Raw genomic sequence first — 18,338 nt, 5'->3', positions numbered from 1 at the left:
TATGGCAGGAAGTCTGCAATGCTGCGAATCGAGATACTCTACTCTGTAGTTTCAACATCGATATGTTGCAGAGATCTTGCTTTACTAAATCAAGCCATATAATTGGGTGAGGCCTAACTTATTTCCAGAAATTTTCACTCAAATTTAGGGGCTCGGAAGACAACGCACATAAGTGAAATTTTTGCTATTTTGAGAAAAATGTGTTTAAAGTTTCTAAATTATATGAAGCCTTCAGATGGAAAGAAAGTTCGAGCTCACACTCTAATGTTTAAAAATTGTATTTTCCCAGTGAATTTTTCACAGCATCTATTTCTAACCTAGATTTAGTTAAAATCACTAATATTTTAATTTTTCTGAAAACTGCTCTTATGCGCCTTGTCCTCCGAGCCCCTCAACTCATCTTTTGATGAATGACTAATTGAGAATTTTCTTGGCCTGATGATGACCAATGAATGGGTTGAGCTTTTTACATAGCAGATTTGTCGAACTGATTTGTCAAACTAGGTCTGGTTTGTGTGATTGATTACTCAATATGCTAATTGCTACTCATCAATCATTTATAGGCAGAATGATGTTAATCCATAATTATAACTTTGAAACCATGAGGAAATAAGTAATGGAAAGCCTATAAAGATGGATCTGACTATAATGCGGTTTTAATAAAATTGTTACTATCTTGAATTTCTAAGTAATATGGAATAAATATGGATGTATTTCTGCCAAACGGAACTATGTACATTAAGACATGAGCCCTGAGACCCATAAAAATATATGCATAACAGGGCTTGCATTATAATGCACATAGTTCTGCTTGGCAGAAATACATCCATATGCTCTTCCACCATGATCTATTTTTCAGTTACCAACAGGTAGTTCTTCATTAAATTGTTAATTGTTTTTTTTTTTTTTGTACTTTTTTTTTGTATGTAGTTCATAAGTTGAATAAATTTTTGGTTACAATCCCTGAATAAAACGTGAAATTTCTTGTTATTTGTTGTTCCGAAGATGGATCATAAAGTTACAGTGTTTTGTCTGAAATGTTTAAAGAAAAATACAACTTTAAAAGATAATGTTCAATCTTGGCAGGACTGTAGCTACAAGGAGGGGGGGGGGGGAGAGATCAAAAGCATCTACTGCAAATTAGAATCCACTTTATTCTGCTTTATTAATGAAGAATTTTAAAATAAGCTCTGCTGCGATAACCTCCAAACTACTTGATCTTGTCATGATTTCAACTAGCACACCGCTACAGTACGTCATATTGTAGTTTACTGTGCGGGAGTGACAAAAAGTACATCAAAATATTTTGACAAAAGATTTGAATTTTCAATCAGTTTTATTTAGCTTCAGTCCACAAAAAATAATGGAACGTTTTTTGTACACATTTTTTGTATAAAAATAAAAACTTTCAAAGAAATAAAAGTGTCATGCCCAAGTAGCACAGGTTTGCAATAAATTGCTATTACATGGTAAAATTATGGCTATTATATTGGCAAGTTGTGTACGATGTCTCTTCACCAATTGAAGCGGCTTTTTTTACTGAAATCTATCGGAATAAAATTGAAATAAGGCGCAATTCTTTCGGCACTGCAAATTGCCTACCTTTCGTACATATGGAACTCATTGCATTGATCACAGAGCTATAGAACAGCCAAGCTAAATCCCATTCAAAGAGACTAAAATAGCAAGAGGCAGTCATCAGGTATGAGCCAGAAACATTCGAGTAAGCTGCTTCCAATGAAAAGGTTTCCGCAGAAATGCAAATAAAATTATCGTAACTTTAGACAGTGATAGAACAAGTAAAATTAGCTTAAATCAGCAGGGGCTAATGTGTTGACAAGAGCAACTTCAGATAAGTCAATAATCAAAGGAGATGTAAAAGTCACAATGCACAAATGCACAAATGCACAATGCACAATGTGGGGAGAAAAGAGGATTTATCAGAACATACATATGATCTAAACAACCATGGTAACAGAACTCATAGTATTAAAAACAAAAAAAATGTTTGGGCTGTAATTATTAGAAACGTTACAATTAAACTAAATTAATGAAAACACCAATCACAGGATTAGAAATACAATTTACTTCAATAAATGAGAACAGGTACTAAGGCTCCTTAAACTGTACATAATTATCATTATTCTGGATAAATATGTACAAAGCAACAACACCATCTTTCGACGACATGAGTTTTTCTCGTACCATCAAAAACCAGGCTGAACACTAAAGTGTAGATTGCCAAACATAACCAAACAAAACAAAAATGAGTTTCTCTTAACTTTTTCCCCAGACACGAATAATTGGACGTATTTCTATCAAACGGAACTACGTGCTATCGGGAGAGGAAGGGAGAGGGAGGCTCGGATTGGTGGGTGTTGCGGAACGTGATGCTCGTTCCATCCGGTACTTGCAATGCTTTTTCATGGCGCTTAGTTCCATTTGACAAAACGTACTATCAAGGATTCTAAAATCCTTAAGAGGAACTCAATTTGGCGCTTAGTTCCGTTTAACAGAAATACGTCCAATCAACAATCGTAATGGTTAACATACAGTACACATGAGGTGCACTCTCAATCATCCCTTGAACTATTTTTTCTCTCGTGTACGGCTCCCTTGCCTTCGGGTAGGTATGTCATTCAAGCCGGTTGAATACAGATTGATTCGATACAGGGTTCAATGGATGAAAGTTAGAGCACCATCACTTTTGCTGCCTAATTTACAGGTATCATGCCATCAAAACTGTGAGGAATATTCATCTATCCCTCATCAAAATGGCCTCTCAAACCAATCATACTCTTACTTATTATATTTTACCGCAGATTTAACCCGTATTCAACTGGCATTGAGACTCTCTCATGAGCATACATTAGATGTCCCAAAATTACAGGGACCGGTACTGTGATTAAAATAATAAACAACTTATCGGACTGACCTTGGTCTCACTCGGGATAGGATGTAAAACGTATTCGATTGACAACAAGACTTTTTTGACCTAAGACCAAGAGCTTGGAGGATTATGATACATTTTCATCCTGCATTTCAACATCACTGCAACCAGAGCCTTCTTCGGAGGCACTTCCTATGTTGAACCCATTTTCCGAGTCGGAGCCACTTGAACCTTCTTCAAGTTGATAAATTAAACTTTCATCCTCGCTGAGGTCTCCTGGACTTCCAGACCAGAACAGTCCAGACTTGGAGCTCTCTGCAGGTCCATGACTAGTCGATGGTCGAATAAACACAAAGTCGTCATTTTTAAATTCTGGAAAAACAACAGATGAAATTCTAATCAGTTTTGTTAAAATATCTTAACTGACCTGCATTAAGCAGAAAGGAACCAAGCCACATCAGCTCTTGCCACATTCAAGAAGATATTTTAATTCTTTACATGAAAACGGTTATGCTGATTTTTTTTTTTTTTTTTTTTGCAAATTTCTGTGAATTTTATGCATACCTAATAGGAAGCAAATTCCTTAACATTTTCAAAAAAATCTGTATAAGTAAATGCTCTCTTGTAAAAAATTATAATGCTCAGTTAAAGTAGGCAGTAGCTGATATGGCTCGGCTCCTTTCTGCTGGACGTGGTCCAACTTATTCTGTGAATTCATTTGAAACTTTTCTTTGTTTGATTTACACTCGATGAATACTAAACACTGTGGCAGCAGAAATGGCAAAGGGCATGATGGAAAAGTCATTTTTGCCCCCTCTCCCCGCATGAAATGAATGAAAGGAGGCATTTCGGATCATTTAAGCTGAGGAGCGACATGCATATTTCAGCAATAACCTGATGACACTATCCAGATTTTAAATTTCAACTCGGCATGTATCTATGGCGGAGAGACGTATCTCAAATTTAAAGTTTGGAAAATCTCCGATTATATTTTATTCTCTGCAAGGATTACTAATCAAAATGTTTTCTTGGAGCTTTCTATAATTTATTTAGAATACATGATGATAAGACTGTTGGGTGGTTTTTATTTAAGAAATAAAAATGATCGGATACCTATCGTCGCAAACTGAAAAACGCACTTTTCGATTACAGGCATGAAAATGAGGGCCGTCAACTGGAAAAGGGACCTTGATTGACACTTTTTTGGTACTTTCCCAAAAAATTGAGAGCCTCCTTGAAGGAAAATTTCAGTAATTTTTTAGTGACCTAATTCCAATCGAATTTGATTTTTCAATGCTGCGATCGATTCTTTACCACAGCTTCATACACGCCTCGCCACTGCGGTGACAAGAAATCGAAATACCTATGCAACGTCTCATCGCGTCGCAACCCAAGATATGTGGGGGTATATGGTTATTTTGCCATCAATGTACGTTTCATATCGATGGTAAAAATACAGAAGTGCGTATCTCGATTTTTCATGGTTTCGAATTAGCTGAAAACGCAGAAGTGCGTACCTCGATTTTTGGCGATTTCGAGTTAGCTGCATAGACGAGTTGTTGAAGATGTCATCTATCTGCCACCAAGAGATTATAATTGAAAAAATCGGGAAGTCACCTAAAACGGTAGAACTTTTTTCGCGTATCTCGGGCTTACGTGCAGAAATGCATATCTTGTTCTGGCCCCATCATTTGATCCGGCCTTACGCACAACAAGCGCTCCTCAGCGTTTCCTGCCAGCAGCAATCAGCTGTTCTATGTTCTTATTTATTTTCAGGAATTTGCTGGTTTTGAAAAGTTGCTAAATGCATATCACTCCAGAGCCCTTCAGTGTCAATTCTTTGAAGGTACCTATAACTAGCAGTGCTAGGCGTTCATGTACATTATTCACTCTCTGGGCCAGAACAAACATGAACTGGCGGTTCATCACAACGGTCAGTTGTATTAGAGTCAAACGAGTCATACAATGCTTCATCTAGCGTACTGGATCAATGAAAGCTTCTAAACAAGTTTTAAGTATGAATAAACTCTATTTTAGATCTTAATGATCAAGAGCAGGTTCAAAACGCTAAATAATTGAAGAAGTGCGCGTATCTCATGATCAAATGACATTTTCCAATCATATAATGTTTGATTCGGCCATATGAGATCAATCTGAAGCTTCTGATAAGGAATTATAAGCGTGAAACTATTTTTTCTGTCTTTAAATGATGAAAATCCGCCAGTTATAGGTTTAAAACACTAACTGCAAAAATGCGTATCGCATGATAACGTGTCAATTCTTAGTGGTGAAAACGCGAATCTCAGCATTTCTGCCATATTTTCTAACAGTTTGAGAAATTATTCAAAATGCTGATGGAGTCTAAAAGGCATGTTATTCTTGCTATCTTCAAGAATTACTTCCCTTCTACTGACAATGAGGAGGAATGTAGACAGTTTTTTTACTTTTTTGGAAAATCGTGTTTTCCGAGATACGAACTTCTGCACTTTCACCATCGATATCTTACTCTGAGCCATTAGTAGCGCTCGAATTTTGGTAGTTTTCATTTACCGCTTATTTTAGTTATTATACCAACCGTTTATTCTAGTTTCTTTCTTTTAACAACTGTCCCTTGTCAGAGTAATGAGTTTCAAAGGTAATGCCTTAGCAGAGTGAAAGAAGAAAAATTACCATGATAAATATGATCCTCATGACTCAGCCGTTCTAAACAAATATTCAGCATACTGGTTGCAAAGGAATTATCAGACTGTATTGATAAAGCTCTGTGAAATGACTTGGCAGCGTCTTCATAACGACCTAAAAGTGCTTCCACAAAGCCAACGGCAGTCCTAATTTTTGGACACGTTGGTTTAATTTTCACTGCCTGTCAACAATACATAAACATACAAATAAAAAAATTGATCTAAAGGAAAGATTAAATCAGCTGTAATCAAGCGAGACAATTTTACATCGGAATCAATAAAAAAAGAAAAATGAGGAAAGAACAGTCAGTTTCTGTGTCCTAGAAAACCGTAAAAATAATTAGTAAAATCTAATTACTTTTTTTTACAGCTTATTCCGAGAGTTAAAGACCATGAAAAAGCAGGTTGACAAAAAGTTTTCGAAGTTTGGAGTACAGATAGAAAGCTTGATGAAAAATAACATCCATCCTTTCCCTACAATCAGTTTGCCACACAGAGTTTTGAAATAACGTGACACGGAGGGTGGGGAGGTTCTGCATTTCTTTGAGGTACTGAGCTAATCACATGGTAATCAGTCAAGACCTTGAATTGGAGCTTTTTGATTTAAGGGCCTTCAAGGCATCAAATGAGTATTTGAATCTTACAACCAACTTAGTTATGCGTTTAGGTTAAAAAGAATTTCCTATCTCGAGGAAGGTCGTTCCGATGGTGGAAAAAGGAAAGGACAAAGGTTCAAGTTAAAAGTTAAAGCATTAAATATTCTCACAAATTGACAGAACGATCACATGAACATGGAAACTTACCTTTAAATGGTATTCTAAAGCTCGATCGTAATTTTTCAATTTTCGATGAGTGTGACCAAGATTGTTCAGTAACACACCCCATGTTTCAGCCACGATAACAGGATTCCGTTCATGTACTAATGCTAAGGCGAGATCAAAATGTTTTTCAGCTTGAGCGTACCTATAGAGAGAAAAAATCACGAACTTAGCTTAAAATGTGGCTTTAATGAAGGAACAATTTCACGTTTTTAAACTTCTATTGGGTGTGAAATTGTATAAGTATTTCAGGGTATTCTATGGAATACCTGTAGAGACTTCAGGACAAATTTGTGATAGTTTTGTCTCATAAAGTTTTTTTACCTGTTTTCACTGTAGAAATAATCCTTGATACTGATGAAGGTTTACACAAACTGATCAGTAGATATGATTTAAATCAGGAAAAATATAATTTTCCAACAGTCCAACATCATTCCAACTGAAAGTCTGTGGATAGTATTTCATTTTTGAGTACATTAGTGCTGTTTAATAATTATAATCGAGGGACTGGCATAGTATGAAACAGTGGCGCCTGACTCGTTCTTGAGTCACAATGCTAATCATATTCTGACTGAAGTTAGAAATGATGTAAATTATGTAATGAAATGTTTAAATTAGAAAACAACTACCTACCGTGTTGAGTGGAACTGTGAGGTATAACTCGTTGATGAAGAGAACTATCATTTTACTATTCAATATGTACTGGTCAGTCACCAGTGCCTGACTACGTCCCAAAATTAAGAACACTGTCAGTAACCGACGCCTGTGGGCCGATTATTGAAAGTTTTAAAGTTATCAAAAGATATCGAAATGCGACATATTGCATGGTTAAAATAGGGCTATGTCTTGTTTTACCATGTTGACATAATTTCAATAGTCGACCCGCTGACATCATTATCAATGTTACAAAAATATTTTATTTTATTTTGCATTTGGGTTAAAAGATAACTTACTCTTTGCTTTGATAGGCTACGATTCCCATTTCGTGGATTACAAAAGGATCATTAGGAACTATTTGACAAGCTTGTCCTAGGTAATTTCCTGCTAATTTGAAATTGTTTGTTTCAGTGCACTCCATTCCAAGATATAGCAAGGGCAAATGACACCTGTCAAGAAGAGATCAAATGAATACTTACTGTGCAGCAAAGCAAGATTGATAGTGACACTTTCAGCCACCAACAAGAATAGAGTAAAATTATTTAATTCAAGTCACTTAAATACTGATTATAAAATATACAAGGCACAAGAGGAACCTTTTGAGTAAGAAGTTATTAAGTCACCCGCTCTTTCCATTTTCTCCAAATTTTGAAATCAATTTTTAAATCTTACTTCGGTGAAATACAAAAATTATTGCAAAATCAACTCAACAGCCTTCAATAGAACGAATCGAGCAACCCAATAACATTGAATACAGATTTTTTTCAAGCTTTGTGTTGGCAGTATCACAAAAATAAAACTTTCAATGCGTTTTTCCTAAAACAATTATTTCGGCTTTGTTTCCAGCAATCGCCTAATTAATGACCTATTCATGCAATTTTCAGTTAACTCTCATTTATTTTCAAGGACAAGAGATTTTTAATAGCCTTATCTCCTTCACTGCATGCAGTTACGATGAGCAGAGGGGCTACATTTTTAATTTGAAAAAAATCAGTTTGGTTTGAATCTATGAAATGATCTCTCGGACAAGTAATAAAGTAAAAGGAACTTCATCACAGAGAATTAGAAATTCAGTGAAGAGAAATGAGAATTAACCTTTCGCTGATTTGAAATATTTCCTCTGAGGATGCTACAAAAACTCCCATAGATTGTATTCTTATTATCATACTTAGCTAATTGGAAGAATTTAAAGATTGAGAGACACATGTTACAGACAAATGCAAGTCTAATTCAGTACACAAGTGAATGTTCGGTCTAAACTAAACATACCCGATTAATAATTGAGCACTCTTAAAATAGGCTGCCATGGCTTGATCATGTTCAGTAAAAAATCCAAACGAATGACCATATGCAATCCATGCGGGAGCATTCATTTTATCTACTGACGTTGCCTTGGCAAAGTACTTCCTCGATAATTCAACTTTACCTGAAACACAAGAGGAAAGAATTGAACATTACAACCAACATCATACATACATACATGAACACATATGCGTTGATACATTATAACCAACATCAATATCGATGGCGGCAGAAAGCTTCTGGCAATGTTGTCGCACTGTATTGTTACCCTGATTCATTCCAAATTTTCCTGATCGATGAAAGAGCATCCCAGTTAGTCCCCACATCCATTCCTATTCATCGCAAAGTACATCTTGGAAGTATTAAGATTGATCCAAAATTTTACTTGCAATGATCTACAGCACAACAAATAATGCCAAGATTTTCCTCCAAGACTCATTCAGCAATATCTTTCATCAGTTTATTCCTTTCCCTCTTACTTCAAAGCTCACCATGTAAAAACATCTGGATTTTATTTTAAGACCAAACCATTTTAGAGTAGGAACTATTTACTACAGTTATAATTCAGCCCAGAAGCAATCTATAGAGTTCTGACAAAATCACACCCCAAATCACTCGATATCCTCATTTCTTTAAAAACTTAGAACTCTTAATTCCAATTTCTTTTTACAAAAAATCATTTAAGCAAGTACAAGACGTCAAAAAAAAATTTGATCCAAAAATCTTCAGCAACATCTGAGTAAGTCATCATGTAAGTCTTTAAACCTTCAAAATTTTGAAAGATAGGTACTTATTATACTACATAGATAGGTGAATAGAAAAATGGATCTGAGTATAATTATGATCAGAAAAATAATTTTAACTGCCATTATGTTTGTAATTAACACCTCCGTATCGGTGCTCTTTTGAGGGTCCTATAATTATCTGCAGGCCGATTATTGAAATTTATAGACAAGGCGATAGACAAAGAAGACATAGGGAGTATGGAGCTAACCTATTGGATGAAATGGGTGGTTCCTATAGATTAAGGGAGAAAATGATGGACTAACTATCAGGTCCCTCATGGGTTGCCGTTACTTAGTCTATTGCAACCACCCGCATCCACCAATATGATCCCTCCATATCTCTTTTGTCTTCTTTGTCTATGCTTTGTCTATCAATTTCAATAATCGGCCCGCTGGCATGTGGGGAGATTGCAATCATGTATATACCGTTGGAAAATGCTTTAAAGAACCTACCAGAGACAAGATAATAACATCCGACTGCATACCAGGCATTGGAATTCTTCGGCTCTTTGATTAGTGCTTCGCCTAGTTGAAATAATTCTGTCCAAACATAAAAAAGACAGAGTTAACATCTGGTATTAATATACATTGCCATGACATATAAGAGATTTTTTACCCTATATAAAACTTGTGTGCTGAAATTACGAAAACAGATGTTTTCCTCAAACTTCTCTTTGACTGCATCTAAGAGCTTGGATTTTTTTGAGATCCATTTCAAGATAAGGATAAACATTTTCTACTTCATTAAGAATGATATAACTGTCCTAAATTACTCTAAGCAGGCAGAGATCCGTCTTGGGATACTTAAGAAATCCATTAGCTCAATTCTACTGCTGCAAAGTCTGTGAGTTTAATTTTTTGATTTGTATGATAGGTCAGATTTCATCAAATTCTTCCGATAAAAAGAAAAGAAAAAATAGGGGTAGAAACTTACTATTGCACAGTCGAAGTTGAAATAAGCAAGCAATATGGATCGGTAAACAAGTAGGATGCATTGGAGAATTTTCTAGAATTCTGGAAGGAAATGGAAAAAGAACATAAATTCTACTGGAAACAGTTGGTCACTTTTTAAACAGTAAAATCAATGCAAGGGGAAAGGCAAGTTTTCATTATGGGCACCCATTGAGTGAAACAAAAATGGGGTGGCGAGTGCGGCCCACTTCTTTAAATTGCATGCAGGTTAAAAAGGAGAGGACTTTTACATTCTTTTACCTGCAGAACAACAGCTAATTTGAACTCACTAGCGGCAATCAAAAAGGGGGTTCTTCCTTGGAATGGTAAATTTTACAAAAAGGGAATTTCAATTGTACGTAAGATCGTATTCAAAGTCATTTCCAAATTAGCTCCTTTCCTTGGGGGTCCCTGAATGGTTCACGTTATGATTAAGATACTGATTTAAAGAAGTCTTGAGCATTTCATTATAAAATAGACAATTCTAACCAACCTTAAATAAAATTCAGAATCATAGCTCTGAAAGTAGATTCTTACAGAGGATTGCAATGATTTATTGCTACAAAAAATACAGAATACATAAGCAAATACTTTGCAAGTTTTGAAAACTTTAGGTGCACTTACCATGAAGTTTGTCAAAATCAAAGAAGTTTTTCTTATGTATTTTGCGCTCATTGCAGAAGGGAATCATTGTAATCCCTTGTAGGGATCCATTTCCAGAGTTATAATTGGACTACATTTTGCAATTAGGAACTAAAATTCTGGCCCAGTTTAAAAACAGCGTATGTGCCATTAGTTTCCCTATGCACATAAGCGTTCTTTCAGATAAGCCAGAATTTATAGTTCCGAATTGCAAAATGCAGTCCAATTCTGAATTTTACTCGAGGTTTGCAGAAACTGTCAATTTTAGGATGGTCTATGGTGGTCTTATGGTGGATTCTAGGATTGTCAATTTTAGGTTCACGGCTTCTTAATCTTATTGTTAGTGTGAAACATAATCCATGCTGGGCTCCTTAAAGAAAGGAGCTACTTCAGGAATGACTATGAATACGGCCCTATGTATCAGTATGACACCTGGAGATGTAAAGATCAACATTACATAATAGGAAAATTATCCAGGATTAAATAACTAGTTGGTAAACTGGGGGTGCACAGAATGAGCTACAACAAGACACCGACTTGATTGGATTGCCATTAATAGTTTTCTTCGTTTTATCCCATTAATTGGAGGGTATGATTTGCTCACAGTTTTTTTATGTCTTTTTTAAACCACAAAAAAAAAAAAAAAAAAAAATGAGTTATCAAAAATTCACACTCACTCTTCAGTGACACTGAGACAATCTGCAAAATAACAAGCATTATACAGTCTTTCAGCTTCTGCTATTGCAACATATGGATGTTTGCAAAGGTTGGTCGAAGGATAGGCTTTTGAACTGTGTGAGGTAGGACATATCTTGGCATCGATTTCTTTGCGATTATTTGATGGAGCACGATACTTATCGATGATATTCTGATAAATTTCTCTGACGAGAGCCTTTTCGTGATTGATCGGTTTATTAGCTAACTGCTCATCCATTTTTTTGATGATTGCCTTTTCTGAAACATTAAAGAAAATAAACTGAATAATCTCTGGGTAGTATTAGTAAGAACATGAAAAAGGAATCCTAAAATTTAAGGATCTTTTTGAAAATGTCAAGACAGAGGATAGAGGATTTCCCTAATCTTTTCTCATCAAGGAAGGATAGTTTTCTGATTGATCTACTGTTATTGAGGTAGAAAGATTGCAGTCATGGGTTACATACCGATGGCTAAGGAACGATACCGCCTATCTGCTAACTGACGGTTTTGCAGAACGAAGAGAAAACTTCGCCATTTTGTAATTATAAGGTTAGATTTGCAATTTTTCATACATTGCAGCATCATAGCAGCACTCCCTTACAGAATTGGAAAAAACTAAAATCATCAAACTAAAGTCGCTAACTCATTTTTGCCAAAATTGTTAGTTAGGCGGCATCCAGGACTGGTAGCGGCTACTTTGCCGCGAGTATCTAGCCCGGATATGGGATACCGGCTAAGCAATGCTCAAGGCTCCTGGATCTTGGGGCATGCTCATAGTAAGCTATACTGGTAGGTCGATTCTCAGCATATCATTTTTAGCATACGGATCCCGAGATATTCAGGCTAGACGGAGACCCGACATATCTCGGCATCTGCACAGTAGCTGGATCCTGTAGCATCCCTTAAGAGCTGGATACATCGAAATTCAGCCCGACATTCACCCTGAAAATCCTGTGCAATGGACAATGGAGACAATGCCCTCAATGAAAGCGCTTCTATGGAAGTTCCACGAACTGTGATGGCCAATCTCAGTGCACTCAGTAGCCGGCTGGTAGCCGATACCTGGTGGAGATTAGCATCTCAGCATATCAATGCAGCTGTCCATCCTCGTATGCTGGGATCCTTCCCAGCAAGGGATGCCAGCATACCTGGAGGTTCGGCTACTTGGGCATCCGGCATCCCTACATATGCAGCATCTCGGCGTATGCCGGGAGTCAACCTCCGCTATCAGTCTCTAGGCAGCATTGTTCGTTAGCCCTTGATAGCTGTCTCCGAAAATGAGTGGCTTCACTTTTTGAAGACTTACTTGATCGGAGAAAATATTTTGGATTTTCATGGTAAATGAATTTAGATTTAATTTAACTAATTAAGCAAATAGTTTGTGACAGATTTATTGAGTAGATAATTTGGGAAAGAAGTTTAATATCAAATTTTATACCTTCTTGAGAAGAAATCATATGATGACTGACTAAAGCTGAAAAAGCTTCATAGCAAAATATATCTTGCTCCAAGGCTTTCTTATAGTTTTCTGCAGCAACGATTCTATTTTCCATTTTCTCGTGAATTTGAGCTTTCAAAACAGTAAGAGAAGGTTCAATCTGAGAAAAAGTAATAAAAGAATGAAAATTATTTTGCTGAGAGAGAAGAGAATGAACGAACAGGTTTAGCCCACATAAATTATCAAGGTATTTATTGATAAGACTTCAACTTTTTCTGGCAATTTAACGCAGAAGCTCAATTTTTTTTCTCTCCTCTTTTCTAAATAATGTGATTCTAAGTGAAACTTTTGACTGTTGGATATACAGGAAAATATGAAAAAAATTGATGTTAGATGAAATAAAACATATTTTTAGTGAGACCACCTCATTAAGTACTTACAAAGGTCATTTTTTGTAGAGCTCTAGAACTCTGGGTGCAGGAGCGGCACTTTCAGTTGCGATGTCTTAACATCTCTGCTAACATTTTATCCATTAAAAGAGAAGCAAATGCATAAGTCTTGTCGAAAGTCTTACACAATACTTTTTATGATTTCACAATGTTATAAACAAAATTCCAGACAAATTATCCACTAGTTTCCTTTCTAAAATTTAACTTCGCAGTGGTTATTGTAAAACATCGCAACCAAGGAGTGCTCTTCCTGACCCAGCGCCTCAATTAGCTGATATTGTAGCATCAACTCAACTGTACTCAAAAGTCTTTGACCTTCTACCCCAAAAAACTTTTCCATCACATGAAAAAATGGCAGTTCCAATGCTACGCATTTGGCAGGGCAGTTTTGCAAAATTCTTTCTGTGTGGACTGGGCGTTGGGCCCATTTAGGAAGTTGAACACTAACCAAAATCGACCAAATTCAACATCCGTCTTTTCAGTCATTGGCGATTTTACATGTCAAATAAACGAGTGTAGTTTGGTTTGACAGAATTTTTCTCCTCCTTTGGAATACAAAATTGTTCAACTAATCCAGAATAAATTCAAGACAACGAGACAATTTTTCCATTATACAACAAACTGAAATCATTTTGGTGCCTGCTTTGCACCTGATGTGAAGAAGACTTTGGTCTTGCAATGAGCAGAATATTTGAATTTACAAGCACGAACAATAATAATTTTTAAATTTATGAATTGACTGTGAAAATTTTGATAAAAAAGGTGTTTTGCAATGTTTAAATGTTTACCATGTCAACTGGTTCATTATAAACATCATATTTTTGTGTAAAAATGATGTAAAGTGAATGGCAAGGGATGACAATAGCTGCCTCAGACCTCTGAAGGGAACCTTTTTCATTTTCTTTCCATTTTATTTTTAGAAAAATTGTTCATGGATGATAGAAAAAAAAACAAGCAAACAAACCGTGACTTACATTTTTCTTTTGACCATATTTTTTCATCCATTTAGATTTCCTTCTGCTAGTGCAGGAGAAGGGAGCATCTGTGAGATGAACATTCTGCGGTTCTCCACTGAGTAAATCTAGGGCTTCAGGGTAGTCACCCACCATATATAAACACTTGCAAACGAGGTAAAAACATAATGGATTGATCTGCAAGTTTGAAAAACTCTCGTGAACAATTAAATGGATTGCAATGAAAAAAAAACCAACCCTCAAAACAAATATGGATAATTAAAACAATCCTCTTGGTTAAAAAGAAAAAAATGGGAACATTTTGAATTATTAAATTGGGCTAAAAAAGTTTTAAAAAAACTTATGGTAGATACTTGCCGATCAGTGCAAAAATACATAATCTTTATGCAGCCATAGAATCAATAGCATGCAATGCTCTACATTTTCTTAACATATTTTTTGGACCCTATGCTGAAAACTACATAAAAAATGTTAAGAACTAGTTGAATGCTCCTAGGATGCAAGAAGGGTACCTACTTTTTGAAAGGAAATCCTCTTACAGAAAAAGAATGTCCTTCTTTGGACAAAGGGTTGTTCTAGGATTGGACTAAGTGATTAACATTGTTTCTTTCATTCTCTAGAGAATTGGTGACTAATATTGTATACAGATCTTTTCTCAATTCCAGTCATTATGTGAATGATATCTTGTGAATCCGCAAGAACATGTGTAGGTATCCAGCACAATATATCAATATCTGGGTACTTAATGGGGCAGTGGAAATTTTTGTAGGGTTAAGGCATAGTTTTTTTTACATGTGAAAAAACCAAAACGTTCAAAAAACTATTTCTAGGGTAAGAAAAAGCTAATCAAAATCCGATCAATCAAAAGCTGGCAGTCAAGTTGGCATGGCAAAGCAAAGCTTAGCCGATCGACAAACGCCGTTTCCCTTGCCTGGCTACGTCATCAGAGCCTGCCAAAGATATTGTTTCAAACGGTTGCAACGGTTCCAAACAGTATTGTTGCAGATATTGTTTCCAGTTTCAAGCATTTTCATCACAGGGCTTCTTTGCCATGTAAGGTTAAAAAAAACTGAAATTTTTTATAAGCTCAGTTTACTCTGTGCTTTCAGAAAAATTGAAAAAAATGGGTGCCACTAACCCATTGTGGTTATTATTAATGCTTGGACTCGACCAAAGAATCTATTGTGGTGCCACAACAAACAGTATCTTTCAAAATAGATGAAACTGATCGAGGTTCACTAAACTTACTTCCTTCTTGTCTAAACCAGCCTCCCTGATGACATTTATGGCACGACGATATTGTTTCTTCAGAAATAAACATCTCCCTAGTAGATAGATACTCTCAGCAGATTTGTCTATTGATAGAAGACGCTGGGCCCAAAATAAAGCTGAGTCAAATGATAACTGAAAAACAGACACATATTGTTAGCATATGTAAAATTCAATCTCAATTTTAGGGTGCTAGAGCAGGAAAAAAATAAGTTGAACTGGCAGAAAGTAGTGCCAGACCATACTACCACATAGTTTTAAACACGAGCGATTTTTAAGTTTTCAGGCTCACTATTAGGCTACTTCAATTTTCTCACACTCTTGACAGGGAAGTCATTGAAAAATGGGACAGATTTTTTAAACATGATGATCATTCTAAACAATGGACATTTGAAGACTTGTCATGAGTATTGGACAAAGAGCCAAATACTCCAACATTCAGTCAGATGGGGCATTTCATTTTAAGCACTGCGGGCTGATATTATTGATAGACAAAGAAGACATAAGGAACATGATACGATCCCATTGGTTCTAGCGGATGATTGTTACAGACTAAGGGGAAAAATGATGGACTAACTACAGGGTCTCTCAAGGGTTGCCGTTAGTTAATCTATTACTTACCTCTTTGGTCTATTTCAACCACCCGGTTCCACTAAGAGGATGGCTTTATTTTTGTGGTTTGTCTTCTTTGTCCATCAATTTCAATAATCACCCTGCTGAGGACAACATGCTGCATGACAGGCATTGAAATACAAAACACCAAAACTTGAGTGGTGTATACAAAGTCCCAAAGATAGCATTAGAAGTGTGTGTCAAAGGGTGAATAGCTCGAGATCAACTGTATGGCACTTGGCCCCTCATCGATGATAAGTCATCATTCGCTCTATAATTGTAATTTTGGTTTACATGCAATTCTATCACATGGAATCCTTGCAAAAATGAGGAAACGGTAACTTACCCTATTGATGTAGTACTTCACAAGTTTTTCTAGATGCTTCACTTTTTTTCTCCTCAACATCTTTGTGGCTGACAGTTGAGTCTTACTTTTTTGAGTACCTGGCACTTTGACAGTTTTGTTCATTTTTTGCTTTGGCGCACTCCTTTTACTTCCTGATTCATTTTTTGAGGGCTTGACTGAAAAATCGATGAGAAGTGCAAATATTACTATCACAAACGGAGCTAATAATTACCAAAGATTCTGCTCCTTTCCAACATGATGTCTCTTTAGAGCAAGCAAGCAATGTTATATAAAGGATCATTGATCTATTTTGAAGGGAATAAGACCTTCAGTACTTACACATCCACATTCTGTGCATATCTAGGAAAATAGGAAGAAAAAAAATAACTTGCACAGTCCTACTTGCAGTTCAAACTCTGAGCGGTGTGTCTCGTTTATTGTAGATGGTCAATTTTCATAAATTTTGCTCTTTCGTACACTGACATGCTGTCAAGGGTAGTTTTTCAAAAAATCCTCTTCCTTTATTATTTTCATGGATTTTGAAAATTTTATGAGAATAGATACATACTAGGATTCCGAACAATCAGCTCCTATCTTTTTTTAGAAAAACTATTGGATGGTTATGGAGTTACAGCCAAGGGAAAAATTGACATCTTACTTTTCCTAGGTTTTTTCTTATCCTTAGTTGACGTACTTGGTTCAGGGGTTTCAAATTTACAAGACATCTGGAAGACACAAGAAGGCAAATATTAAAGCCAAATTTACATGATCCTGATTTTTGTTATTGAGGCACTGCAGGAGGACATGGTTTGTGTCACCTACAGGGCCGCATGAGCACAAGTCAGTTAGAGACACGTTCATTTTCTGTTTGAACGTTGGAAAGGGGCCATGACCTATCCTTAGTTTTGAGATAATAATTGAAGTTTTTTTGTTCCGAGTAATAAGTTCAAACCAGGCAGAGAGAGAAACTGTATCTTCAATATTGTGTAATCGTTGGCCTTTCAGCTGAGTAGATTGAGTCCAGCACTCTTGCCAATCAGTAAGGATTCATAGGAGGTTAGAATAGTGGATTTTACCAATTGTAAGGTTTTCTATCTCAGTATCTGCTTTCTAACTCGGTCAAATTACATCTCGTGTACCTACAATTAAGAAGAGTAAAAAGTGACATTCTAGTCCTCTTGTTACATTATTAAACCACTGATTTCAAGTATAAGTTTCATCTATTACCATGGAGGACACATTAGAAAACGCAATTTGATGGACATCGAGCATAGTTTTAGAAATCGAAGATTCTTCCTCGGTTATTGAATGATTTGAGAGATGTGTACGTGCTCTAAGCATCAAAGGAAGCTTTCGAGGCTTGAATGTTAACTATAGATAGTGTGATAATGTTGACCCTATATGATTAGCGTAATTCCTCCATCCTGCCGTCCTTTTTTTAATGAGCCTGGAGGCTCATTAATTTTTAAACATTTCCACATTGATCACACGATAAGCCGCCCAGTGCTTGCTAATGCTTGGACGCTGAGTACCGTAAGCTCGCAATAGGGTGGTCTGCTTCACTCGTACAGAGAATTTTGAAACGTTACTTACTGATTGCGGAAAGCCTCCTGAGCAAAGTTTCTCATTCGATTCCGCTGCGCTGAGAGAAAGATTATGAAATTCAAAATTAAATTTCAAATAAAACCAAATCCTAACCTAGAAAGCGCGCCGCACGGCTGATAAACAAACCGGTAATAATTTTGCTGTTGCCGGGTCAACAAAAATATTATGCTTTTTTAGTAGTTCGAATTTTGACCACTCAAATTACATATATTTCTTTGTTACA

At 36.1% G+C, this 18,338-nt stretch overlaps 1 protein-coding gene across 2 annotated transcripts; it reads right to left on the bottom strand.

Moving 5' to 3' along the window:
• Window positions 1-102: 102 nt before the first annotated feature.
• Window positions 103-18,247, bottom strand: LOC109038978 (cell division cycle protein 16 homolog). 2 transcript variants are annotated; one of them, XM_019054268.2, is made up of 14 exons: window positions 18,104-18,247; window positions 17,169-17,235; window positions 16,511-16,686; window positions 15,532-15,687; window positions 14,284-14,460; window positions 12,861-13,020; window positions 11,404-11,680; window positions 10,068-10,147; window positions 9,587-9,673; window positions 8,316-8,472; window positions 7,343-7,495; window positions 6,375-6,534; window positions 5,561-5,753; window positions 103-3,262 (listed from the first exon to the last, which is right to left on the bottom strand). In XM_019054268.2, exons 2-14 carry the CDS (start codon window positions 17,233-17,235, stop codon window positions 3,018-3,020), a joined length of 2,088 nt encoding a protein of 695 aa, XP_018909813.2. In that variant the 5' UTR covers window positions 18,104-18,247; the 3' UTR covers window positions 103-3,017. The 2 variants fall into 2 exon arrangements, with proteins under 2 accessions (XP_018909813.2, XP_018909823.1); XM_019054278.2 differs by lacking the exon at window positions 18,104-18,247 and having other exon boundaries at window positions 17,079-17,194.
• Window positions 18,248-18,338: the final 91 nt, after the last annotated feature.

This window comes from Bemisia tabaci, chromosome 1, assembly GCF_918797505.1.
Source record: "Bemisia tabaci chromosome 1, PGI_BMITA_v3".
Taxonomy (NCBI): domain Eukaryota; kingdom Metazoa; phylum Arthropoda; class Insecta; order Hemiptera; family Aleyrodidae; genus Bemisia; species Bemisia tabaci.
This window is presented reverse-complemented; position numbering and strand designations above follow the sequence as displayed.

What these genes read in the sequence shown, in the direction of transcription:
- LOC109038978 (XM_019054268.2), bottom strand. Translation starts at nt 17,235, where the DNA reads ATGTCTTGTAAATTTGAAACCCCTGAACCAAGTACGTCAACTAAGGAT. An exon ending in CTGGTTTAGACAAGAAGGAA is followed by an intron (nt 14,461 to 15,531) that starts GTAAGTTTAGTG and finishes TCAAACTTGCAG; the next exon opens with ATCAATCCATTATGTTTTTA. An exon ending in TATGATTTCTTCTCAAGAAG is followed by an intron (nt 11,681 to 12,860) that starts GTATAAAATTTG and finishes TTAATGTTTCAG; the next exon opens with AAAAGGCAATCATCAAAAAA.